Consider the following 12140-nt stretch of genomic DNA (forward strand, 5'->3'; position numbering starts at 1 on the left):
AAACCAATAAACAAGCTACAGACACTAATAGAAATGTTAAATTCATGCTTCTTGGTCATTCTAACAAATGGTGATAGCCAGAAATTGGGGGAAGTGACTGAGAAAAGCTAAAACACTGATATAAATATAATGCATGCTTCTTAGTCATGTCAATGGACATTTAGTCCTCCTGGCAGAAGGTGGGAATGTAGGACGTGGTCCTGGAAAGGAGGCGCCTGGTTACATGGGATTAAGAGGGGCAACACGAGCGGTCAGGCACTGACATAGACACCTAAGCTGACAGGGGACGGCGGGAGAGAAGGACCCCGCGCGCGCAGGCGCGCCGGGGGTCCTTTCTCTCTCGCCGTCCCTGTCAGCTTTGTCTATGTTCAGTGCCGTCCCGCTCGTGTTGGCGCATCCAATGGGAAAGAAAATGACACGAGTCGGGGCCTCCAAGCGACTGGTGCTCCAGGGTCCTTCATTTTGAGCACAACTGAGACGCGTTAATTCATTGTTTGTATGTGAGTGTCAAAGTCAGCTCAACAACATCCTCACAATCTGCGACTCCCAGTTTGCTCTGCCTGGTTGTTGTTCACAATTTAATTTTATTGTAATTATTAATGGTTGTTTTATAATGACTGATAATTTAATTTTTAATTTAATGGCTGGGGAGGGTAGGGCTGTTGTGTTGTCTTGCCATATTCTATTGCTGTGTGTTTTATCGCTTTGTTTTAACGTAAGCGCATTGAGGAGGGATATAAATAATAAGTTGTTATTATTGTTCTTATTTCAGCTCTTGCTGGGTCACATCCCTACGTTTTTCTCGAACATCTCCGTTTTAAGAGCTCGAACGACAGGACAAAAGAAGTGTTGGGTCACTTTGGAGTATGCTGTTAAATGACCACGCGTCTTAAGAGGCCAAAAGCTGCGCCAATGCTGCACTCGGGCATGGCTTCGGTGTGGCTTTTGGGCTCTTAGGGGCTGTGTCGTTTGACATCACACTTCCAAAGTTGGCCGAAGCAGCTTTTATTTTGGCCTGTCGTTCGGGCTCTTAGTTCTCTTCTCAGATGCATACTTCTAATTAATTCCTGGAAAAGAAGAAGGCTCTCCCCTATCCACCATCTCCAGAAGGCAAGAAAGCAGACCGGCTCCATAAGAAGAAGGGCCCTCCCTCCGTCCATCTGCCCTGGTCAGGACTCAAGGGAGAGAAAACTGCTAGACTTTTCCCCTTCCCATGCCATTCCCTTCTCCTTTTGTGTTTGTCTTTTTAGATTGTAAGCCTTAGGACGGGAAATGTCTAATTAGCCATTTGTAAGCCGCTCTTGAGAACCTTGGCTGAAGAGCAGGGTATTATAATACAGTGGTACCCGGGTACGAATTTTTAATTCGTTCCGCGCGCGTTGTCGTACCGAATCTTCGTAAGCCGAAAAGCATATGCGCTATTAGCGAAAGCGCTTTCGTGCGAAAAGCGCCGACGAAGCACAAAACTTTTGTAACCCGAAATAACCTCGAACCGTAACAGTTTTATGGATTTTTTTCGTAACCCGGAAATTTCGTAAGGCGGCGCATTCGTATCCCGGGGTACCACTGTACTCTAAATAATAATATGCATCTGAGGAAGTAGACTTGAGTCTAGGAAAGCTCCTGCTGCCAACTTCTTTCTTTCAGTCAGTCTCAAAGGTGCTACAAGATCTCTCTCAACATACTGCTTCTACAGATTGACACAGCTGTATCTTTGAATTGCTTTTCATTTTGTTTTCTAAATTGTTGCTCTTTCTGACGTTCCACTGGGACTCTGAATTGTTTTGTTTGTCTTAATCGCTGGTTCTGCTCCCGCAACCTCTGAATTTTTAAAATCATGTATGTTCTCTGTTTAACAGCTGTGTAAGGATGGCTTCCTTGAAGGTACCAGTCATCGATGTCCAGAATGATAATTTCAAAGAACTCTGGCCATCTATGCTCCTGGCCATCCAAACATCTAGCTTTATAGCAATCGACACGGTGAGTAATGCTGCTCTTCCATGTATTTACCATCAGGTGAGTTTGTGTGCAGTAAGGCCTCAAGAGCTGTCTTTGGGATGGTGATGGGACAGCCTTTGCTTGGGAAAGTGGACATGATAGTCTTCAGCAAATGCTTAGAGACAATAAGAACATTTGATTTCTTCAAGGCCTCTTCCAGTTGGCAGGAAGTGATGCTTTGGAAAGTGCAAAACTAATGCATCTTCTAAGATCAGGTTGGGTGTATATGCTATTTCTTCTAGATATTTAAGGACATAATTGCCTCTATATACAGAAAAAGGATGCATACACTTGTACCAAGTCTTGGACTGTGGGTTATTCATCTAAACTTGATATTGTCTATAGTAAATCTTTAGTGTTTCAGTCAGAAGTGTTTTCCAACTCAATCTGGAATATGAGGTTGAACTTGGGAGGATTTCCATGTGCTTGCCACTGATATACAGCCTATCCTGAAATCATATGACAAAGCTCCAAAAAACACTGCAGAAATAATCCCGTTCAAGACCATTTCAACTATCCTGGCTCAGTGCTAGAGAATTCTGGGAACTGTATGTTTTGTGAGACATTTAGCCTTTTTTGTCAGAGGGCTCTGGTGCCACAATAAACTACAATTCCCACGATTCCCTAGCACTGAGCCAGGGCAATTAAAACAGTCTCAAACTGGATTATTTCTGCAGTGTGTTTTGGACCACAGTTATATATCTTACACCACCAGGGAGTGAAAGTCTAACTGTTACTTTTGTCTGCAGGAACTTAGTGGGCTTGGATCAAGGAAGAGTTTGTTGAACCAGTAAGTAATATGCTAAGTGTAATCGCTTCCCTTCTGAAGCATAATAAGCTCAAAATTCTTGTACTTTCCCGCATTGTTTCAGTTCTAGTCAGGGAAATTTCCCTTTTGGTGGACCCTTCAAGAGTTTGCCCCCCCCAAATAATTACTTATTGGTTGCCACCAGTCAGGATAAATCTCCTCACATACATTAGTCCAGTGTGCCTAAGAACTTGATGCGGGGGGGAAGGTTCCTCGATCTCTGAATAACTGGAAAAATACATTGTGGGAAGACATAGGAGAGGGCCTACCTTTGCAATTACATGCAATTTATAGTATGGCCTCCCTTTGGAGGTTCATTTGGCATCAGTGCTGATTTCTTTCTGGTGTCACGTTGAAAGAGCTTTTTATTCAAGCCTTAGGGCCTGTTTTTTCCCTTCAAAATATGTATTTACTGTACTGTACTTGGTTTTAAACTATTTTATTAAATTGTTTAGTATTCTTTTTAGTCTCTGTAAATTGTTATTGTTTTAAATTATGAATTGTTTGCCCATTATAAAAGGAGAGCTTAAGTTCTGGATACACACTAGAACAAAAGTTGAAATAAACCTGTTCAGGTTTCCTAGCAAGATGCTAATTTACCAAATGCTCTGAACTGCATGAGAATATAAGGATTTGCCACAGTCATGGACTAAGTTGTACAAAGAGTATTTGTTCCATAGAATGTTCTCAGGAATTTCCCCCTGCCCCTTAGTTCTTGAGAGTTGCTTAAACATACTTTATCAGGTTTCTAATGTGTATTGTTTCTATTCTGTATTGCTTTCTTAAGATGCAATTGCTTATTTTAAGCAATCAATTTATTGACTGATTCCATTTGTAGAGATTGTTCATAAAATGGAAATGGAAGTGAGAGTGGGTCTCTTATAATTTCAGTAAAGATAAATTTGTCCAGTTGAATGGGAAGGAATATCCTGTTAAAAGAAATGAGAAATGCTAAGGTATCCATATGAGAATGGTCTCTAATCCCTATACAGTGGTACCTCGGGATACGAAATACCCAGGTTACGAAATTTTCGGGATACGAAAAAATCCCATAGGAAAACATTGTTCCGGGTTACGAATGTTTTTTCGGGTTACGAAAAAACTTTTGGTGCTTTTTTCGGCTTTTTCGCACGGAATCGCGGCTTTTCCCCATTAGCGCCTATGGCAATTCGGCTTACGAAGGCTTTTCGGGTTACGAACGGTGCCACGGAACGAATTAATTTCGTAACCCGAGGCACCACTGTACTTAAGTTTACTTCCTGTTAAGCTGCCTGATGTTTCTTCCACAGGTGTATTGAAGAACGCTATAAAGCTGTGTGTAGTGCTGCCAGAACACGCTCCATTTTATCTCTTGGAATTGCTTGTTTCAAGCAGCTTCCTGACAAGGTATGGTGTTCTTATTGCTGTTTTTACTCCATTATTGATCAGTTAAGAGCATGTTCCACCTAAGGGCTGGGTGTGAGGAATAGTAAAATTTGGTAAACCTTAAGAATATCCCCCCAAAAAGGAATGCACATAACTGCCAGTATTGTTTCTAAACCAGTAAAGGGAACTTGTGGGCTTCTAGAAAGTTAGTTTGCTCCTTTTGTTGTTGTTCGGTTCTCTTTTACATTGGGCCGTCTTATGTTTACAGACAGAGAACACATACCTTTCACAGATCTACAACCTGACCTTGCTCTGCATGGAGGATTATATAATTGAACCACAGTCAGTTCAGTTCCTGGTACAACATGGCTTTGACTTTAACAAGCAATATTCCCAGGGGATTCCGTATCAGAGGGGCAATGACAAGGTATGAGGGCTCCATCCCTTTAATATGTATTTTTCTTTGATCAGTTGAATGTCTTAATTATAACTTATTACTAGATATCTTGAGTGCCAATTTTAATAGTTTATAAAAATTAATACTTTGGGGGAGAGAATGTAGGTCTTATTCAGTAAATGTCACAGAATATTTTACTCCATAATAGATAGCTAAAAGAAGTACTTTCACTTGAGCATGAAAATTAAGAAGTTGAGTTAATCATAAAGAAAAGCTGCTAGTGATGCAGGGGTGGATAAAGTGACCAGTGGGGTCCCACAGGGTTCTGTCCTGGGCCCAGTGCTGTTCAACATCTTTATCAATGACTTGGATGACAGAATTGGGGGTATACTCAACAAATTTGCGATGACACCAAATTAGGAGGAGTAGCTAATACCCCTGAGGACAGGATCGAACTTCAGAATGATCTTAATAGATTAGAAAGCTGGGCCAAAGCTAACAAAATGAATTTCAACTCGGAGAAATGTAAGTTACTGCACTTAGGGCAGAAAAATAAAATAAACAGATATAGGATGGATGACACCTGGCTGAAGGAGACTACATGTGAAAGGGATCTAGGAGTCCAAGTAGACCACAAATTGAACATGAGTCAACAGTGTGATATGGCAATCAAAAAGGGCCAATGCGATTTTAGGCTGCATCAATAAAAGTTGTGTCTAGATCAAGGGAAGTAATAGTTCCACTCTATTCTGCTCTGGTCAGGCCCCACCTGGAATATTGTGTCCAGTTCTGGGCACCACAATTCAAAAAGGATGTTGAGAAACTGGAGCCATGTCCAAAGGAGGGAGACTAAAATGGTAAAGGGTGTGGAAACCATGCCCTATGAGAAACGACTTAGGGAGCTGGGAATGTTTAGCCTGGAGAAGAGAAGGTTAAGGGGTGATGTGATAGCCCTGTTTAAATACTTGAAAGGATGTCATATCTTGTTTTCTGCTGCTCCAAAGACTAGAAAAATGGATGCAAGCTGCAGGAAAAGAGATTCCACCTGAACATTAGGAGGAACTTCCTGACAGTAAGGGCTGTTTGACAGAGGAACAAACTCCCTCGAAGTGTAGTGGAGTCTCCTTCCTTGGAGGTCTTTAAACAGAAGCTGGATGGCCATCTGTCGGGGATGCTTTGATTTAGATTTCCTGCATGGCAGAATGGGGTTGGACTGGATGGCCGTTGTGGTCTCTTCCAACTCTATGATTCTGTGATTCTAAGAGGCCTTTAAAAACCAACAGAGTGTGTCTTTGGGGAATAGGGGATTGGGTATTTATTTCAGTCGCATGTGCATCCTTCCAAGGTCCTTTAGGAGGCCAGTGTGATCCTCTGGCCTTGGACCCTTGCCCACCCCATTGTCACTCTATGAAACTGTCATTCCAGTCTGTTGAGAGAGCAATTAGGGTCATTTTGGGACCAGAGAGCAAATTGGTGGTAGTATCCCTCTGAGAGATTGATTTGAAATGTTATTAAAAATGATCAACTAGTGTATGAGGTTCCCCTTGTGTTTCTTGCTGGTATTTTAACTGGTAGCCAACAAGGACTTGAGGAGACTTTGTTCCCTTGATCGTATTCTGGGCTTCATTGCATTTACTTTGTATAATGTGTTGGGAAAAGCTGGTCCTAAAATTATCTAACATATGAGGCTGTGCTTCTCATACTAGGAAAATTAATGTATGCCTTGGATGGGAAGTTTACTAACTCTTCCTCCTTTCCCCCATTCAGGGAAATGAAAATCGGAGCCAAACTGTCCGTACTTTTTTCCTGGAACTGATTCGAGCCCGGAAGCCCCTCATCCTGCATAATGGCCTAATTGATTTGGTCTTCTTGTACCAGTGTTTCTATGCTCACTTACCTGATAACTTGGGTACCTTTACTGCAGATCTTTCAGAGATGTTTCCAGCTGGCATCTATGACACCAAATATGCTTCTGAGTTTGAGACACGTTTTGTGGCCTCTTACTTAGAGTATGCCTACAAAAAGTGGTAGGTATCTCTACCTGGGTAAATCTTCCTTATCCTGGCAGGGATTCTTGGAAAACCTCTGGAGTCAAGTCTGCTTTTCTGCTGCTTGCTGTCTTGTGCAAGAACAGCAGCTGATTCTCAAATGACTGGGTATGGTGCAGGATAAGAAATAAGCTGTCTGCCTTTTTACTGATTAAAAACACTAGTTTTTTTTCAAGTTTGAACAAGTTACGTTATATGTGTGTATTCTTGGGCAAATATGTTTAAATTAAGTGTTGATGCTCCTTGGTCATGAGATAGTTGAAACTTTTTTGTGCTTGGCTTTTGGTGATCTAGCAAAATATATCTTTTCCCCAAGGAAAAATACCCTCCTTTCCAAAACCTTTACTTGTGCTCATGAAGAATAGTGAGATGTAAATTTATATGAATTTGCTTTCCATACAGGTACTTTAACTTACTGTGCTCTTGCTAAAGATGGGATAGGTGAAGACTGGCCTTTGGGTTACATGTGTCCTCCAAACTCCTCCTTAAAACTGGCTAGGGCCCTCCTCAGAATATGGTGGAATTATGTCCAAGGGTGCAGGTAGTCTTTTTGATCCAAACCTTTTTTAAAATACAAAACATTGAGAGGGGAACATGAGGGCATGAGTGACTCCTGGCTTTGGAGTAGTTGCTCACCCCATGGTGTGGTGAGTTTCTTCTCCTGGAACAATATTAAGATTTCTAGGCTTGCAACCTCAGTTAGCCTTTGAGACAATAACAGAAGTTCTGTTTAACATTAGGTGTGGATTTTAAGTAAAAGTCCTCTCTCAATCTGAACTCTGCAAAATTTCAGCTGCCTTGATAGTTACCGTTATTACTTATAGTCACTGATAATTCTACTCTAGCACATGCAGAAAATGTGGGTGAGAAGAATTGGTTTCTCACTTCACTACTGTCTTGCGAACACCCAGCAGCAGAGAACCTTAGTAATTCTGAGCAGCCTGCAGTGTAGCATGAAGCAAAAAATGGATCTCATACTATCTGTGTGTCCATTGGAAACTTCTTTGCATATGCCAGAAAATGTGGAAAAAGGGATAATGTTAGTTTCTCCTGCCTGGTGTGGGGGAAGAGTCACCTCACCTCAGTCCTCTGTCAGAAGAATGAAGGGGTTGGGTCTTTTGTTTTGTGTTGGGTAACAGAAGTTGGGGCAGGGAAGTGTTTGCAAGGAATGAATTTGCAGCAGCTGCTTCCAACCATACATGTGAAAGTGGCTAAAATGTTTCTCGGGTTTTGTGGTACTGCTTGCAATGTATCTTGCATTCCCACTTGCATTCCAGTTAATGATTAAAGGAGATGCTTCCTTGCTGTCAGAGAAGTCTTGGAGGTGATCACATTCTTGGCCACACTGTAGAATTAATGCATTTTAACTTTAACCACTTTAACTGTTATGGCTCAATGCCATGGAATCCAGGCCTTTGTCAGCTTTCTGACAGAAAAGACAAACTATCTCACAAAACTACAAATCCCAGAATTTCATAGCACTGAGTTGTGGGTCAAACTGCATTAATCATGCAATGTAGATGCAGCTCTTGTGTGCCAGATACTCTTGAAGTTGAAAAATTACACTGGCAGCATGGTTGTATGTTGGTGTTACACTACAAAAATACTTCTCAGGAGACATAGTTGTGCCCATTGGCTATAATTGTTACTTTCACCTCTGTAAACTTGGCAGGAACTGGTAGCTAATAACTCAGAGATCAGAATTGACTGTTTGGAGTAGCACTGTTGTAAATGGGAAAGTATAGTCTACATTCTGATATCTGTTCCCTCATAGGCTTTTTTTCTATATACAAAGAGCTTTCCTTAGATAGTTGTGGTCAACTTGAAGTCCTTCAGATGGTGTTTGGCTCCCATCATCCCTCAGCATTAGATGTGCTATATAGGGCTGGTGTAAGTTGTATCCTGACATCAGCTGGCGGACCACAAACTGCCCTAGATCTGTGTACAGAGGAAGGACAATTTCTGAAGGCATTTGATCTCTTTTTGTACCCTCCACCTGTATTTTAATGGGGTTCTTCCATTTCAGCAAGCGAGAGAATTGCAGATTGAAAGACTCAAAAAAGCAGCATCTCACCATAGAGTTCTGCAGCTACCCTGCCAGCATATCTTCCTATATTGACTACCGCTTCTGTTCTCTGTCTGACACTACCCAACCTGGAAAAGACACTGCAAATAAAGTTGCTATCTGCCAGACATTTTCTGTAAGTCTTGTCTTTGCTTTCCATAGTTTAGGAAAGGGGTAGGAAACCCCTTTGGGAGGTTCTTGGACTTCAGCTCCCATCATCCTTCCTGCTAGCTAGGTCTGATGGAAGTTTCAGTCCAGTATCATCCCGAGGACCACAAATTGTTTCTCCTTTGTTCAGAATCTTAAAGAGCCAGTGTGGTGTAGTGATTAGTTTTGGACTGGTACTTAAATCTAGTTTCAAGTTCCCATTGGGCTATGAAACCTATTGAGTGGCCTTATCCCAGTAACTCCTTCTTAGCCTGACTATCTCACTGCAGTATTTTAAGGACAAAGTGTATAGCACCTTCAACTCACTGCATAAAAGCAGGATATAAATAAATAACATGCTTTTCAATGTGCTTTGTATAAAGCTGATTCTGTTCCTGGGCTATTCTGCAACAAAACTAGAAGGGTAGGCTATCTATGATATGAGAGAGAAATCTTGTTTGATTTCTTCTTCAAGATCTTGAGATTTAAAGAGTTATCCTGACTGATGGGGTATGCTGTAGTGGCAGATACTGTAAATGTATGTTCTGACTTGATGGTGAGTCATTAAAAGAGGGAATATTTCTCTGGGATCTTGCAGGTGCTGCTTTTTAATAGGATATGTGGGAAACATGACTTAACCAGGTAGTGCAGAACATTATCTGGAGTACTGTTCTCCAGGGAATCAGGCTGCTGTGATTTCAGTCACAAAAATGCTTAGGAGTTGAAAGTGCTCTAGTAAAATGTAAATCCTTTCTTAGCTATGCTAATGGTTTTTACCCTTCCTTGCAGGCTTATGGCTGGTGTCCAGATGGACTGAAGTGTTCACAATCTCACAACATTGATCTAATAATTACTGAAGATGAAAACCACAAAGAGGAGAAGAGGAAGAAAAGGAAGCAGAAATGGAAGAGACGGAAGAATACTGCAGAACCTTTGAAAAAACCTGATTTGGGAAGACCTGAGAAGGATGGGGAAGAGTCTTTGAATATGGAAGATGGTCCACCCTCCAAGCAATCCTGTCCTAGCAGCACTGATGCTACAGTAGATGGTGCAGGCACAGAAGCTGCCTCCAGCAATGAGGAGACTTTTATGGATTTTGAACGAGAACTAGGTTCTGACAGTGCAGCTGATGCCATAATGGATGAACAAATCAATGCCAGAGACAGTGAGGGCATCATGTCCTCACCATCCAAAGATGGCCAGTATGAGGGGTTAGCAGGGACTGAAGGTTTAGGGCCCAAAGTTGAAGTAGAGAGTGCACTGGCAGTGGACTCCTTGCCTGGCACAGAGAACCCAGTAGCACCTCTAACTAGCTGTTCAGAGGGAGGCATTCACAGGGCTGGGTTTGATGCCTTCATGACGGGTTACGTAATGGCATATGTACATATGCTGAAGAATGATGAACACAGAGACTTAAATGAAGGACCTTGGTTGCCAGACTGTCACAACAAACTATATCTCAGTGGAAAATCTGTGCCACTTCAAATTGTAAAAAGTTTGTTTGCAAAATCCTCCAAAGCCCACAGCCAGAAGATGAAATTGGCCTGGGACAGTAGGTAGAGCAAGGAGGCTGGCTATGCAAAACTTCAGATGAGAGCAGCTGGAAAAAGAGCAGTTTCTAGACACAATCCTCAAATTATGTAGTAGTTTTGTAGACTTTAAAAGAGCTATTTGGAATAAGTGGAATAAAAAACAACTGCCTGTATATGGATTGGGTTTTTTTTACGTAAAATTAAATTACTCTGTACTAGTTTTCCTTTCTTGTTCATTTGCAGGTAGTGTTTTTATATATTCATAAAGCCAAGGAATTCTGTTGAATAAGAACTTCCTGAAATTAATAAGATGTTCTAATTTACATCACCATAATTTAGTTCATTCATTCATCAAACAACATACGAGAACTACCAGCTTATTCCTATAATGTTTCAGGAGAAAATCAGCCTATGCTTTATAGATTATAGCAAAGCCATTGATTGTGGAGATCATGAAAAACTGGATTGCTCTTAAAAGAAATGAATGTGCTACATTTAATTATACTAATGTGTAACCAGTACGCAGGAAAAGAGGCTACAATCAGCACAGAAAACAGAAACAGAATGGTTTCCAACTGGCACGGAATCAGGTAATGCTGCATTTTATTACCCTAGCTGTTTAACTTGTACACTGAACATATATGTTCAGCAGGATTAGAGTTGGAGGACATAAGAGTGAAATTGGAGGAAGGATCAACAATATGCAGATGGTTGACACCATACTGCTAGCAGAAAATAGTAAAAACATGGAATGGTTACTGAAGAAAGTCAAGAAAGTGAAAAGGCAGGTTTACAGTTGAAATTAAGAAACCAAATTGATGGACCACCAATTTCTTTAAAGCAGACAATTGAAGTCATTGAAATAGCTCAAGATTTTCATATCTTGGCCTCAGTCAAGAATCAGAAGACTAGGAACTTGGTAGGGCAGCTTTAAAGGAACTAGACAAGATCCTGAAGTAATATTCAACACTAAAGTTAGATTGGCCATGCCATGCGTATTTCCAATTTCTATGTCAGTATTTTGAAAAAGCAATAATGTGATAAGGCTGAAGGCAGTAGGAAAAGAGGGGACTGCATTCAAGAGTGGTAGACTCAAAGAGGTCCAGAATCCTAAAATTGGAAGCGACCACAAGGGCCTCCCGTCCAACCTCCATCCAGGAATCACAATCCAAGCACCTCCCACAGATGGCCATCCTGCCTCTGTTTAATACCTCCAAAGGAGGAGACTCCCACCACATTCTGAGGAATATGTTCCACTTTCTAACAGTTCTTACTGTCAGGAATTTTCAATGGGTTCCCATGATCCTGCAGGTTTGAACCCTAATGCATTTTATGGTAAATGTGAGTGGGAATGTGAGCAGCACCTGGATTGCAAGTGTGGTATTGAAGCAAAACATTTTATCTATGACAGAGCACATTCAACCTCTCTTCTTATCCGGTGGCCCTGGCCTCCCCTCTGCTTCATTCTGGTTCACAGAAAATTTTGTACAATTCCCACAGATGACATCTTGCTAGCTAAATGACTCCCATTATAGTTATGAAAAGGCAGCCTTCAGGCTAGACTGACGGGGAACTATTGTTCTCCGAAGTAAAATTCATTTTGCAGATCTTGGTGTGTCAGCAATGAGAATTATCAATATTTCTCTGGCAGCGTGTCTTTTTGGCATGCTTATTTCCTTCATGAAATGTATTACGGATTATTTCCTTTTCTGCCACAGCATGTAAGAATTTTGAACGAATTAGAGCAAACATGTCCGAGTACCTTGAGAGCATACAGAGA

At 41.3% G+C, this 12140-nt stretch overlaps 1 protein-coding gene across 1 annotated transcript; it reads left to right on the forward strand.

The window, feature by feature from the left end:
• The first annotated feature begins 368 nt into the window (after positions 1 to 368).
• On the forward strand, positions 369 to 10533 carry TOE1 (target of EGR1, exonuclease). The gene is made up of 8 exons (XM_042465716.1): positions 369 to 500; positions 1860 to 1980; positions 2748 to 2788; positions 4096 to 4192; positions 4440 to 4598; positions 6336 to 6595; positions 8643 to 8817; positions 9618 to 10533. The coding sequence occupies exons 2-8, from the start codon at positions 1870 to 1872 to the stop codon at positions 10386 to 10388; spliced, it is 1614 nt and encodes a 537-aa protein (XP_042321650.1). The 5' UTR covers positions 369 to 500; positions 1860 to 1869; the 3' UTR covers positions 10389 to 10533.
• Positions 10534 to 12140: the final 1607 nt, after the last annotated feature.

Source organism: Sceloporus undulatus, chromosome 4 (genome assembly GCF_019175285.1).
Source record: "Sceloporus undulatus isolate JIND9_A2432 ecotype Alabama chromosome 4, SceUnd_v1.1, whole genome shotgun sequence".
Lineage (NCBI taxonomy): Eukaryota > Metazoa > Chordata > Lepidosauria > Squamata > Phrynosomatidae > Sceloporus > Sceloporus undulatus.

Excerpts from the sequence above, each read along its gene's own strand:
- TOE1 (XM_042465716.1), top strand. The coding sequence starts at position 1,870 with ATGGCTTCCTTGAAGGTACCAGTCATCGATGTCCAGAATGATAATTTC. Across the intron at positions 1,981-2,747 it reads GCTTTATAGCAATCGACACG|GAACTTAGTGGGCTTGGATC; the intron begins GTGAGTAATGCT and ends TTTTGTCTGCAG. Across the intron at positions 4,599-6,335 it reads ATCAGAGGGGCAATGACAAG|GGAAATGAAAATCGGAGCCA; the intron begins GTATGAGGGCTC and ends TCCCCCATTCAG.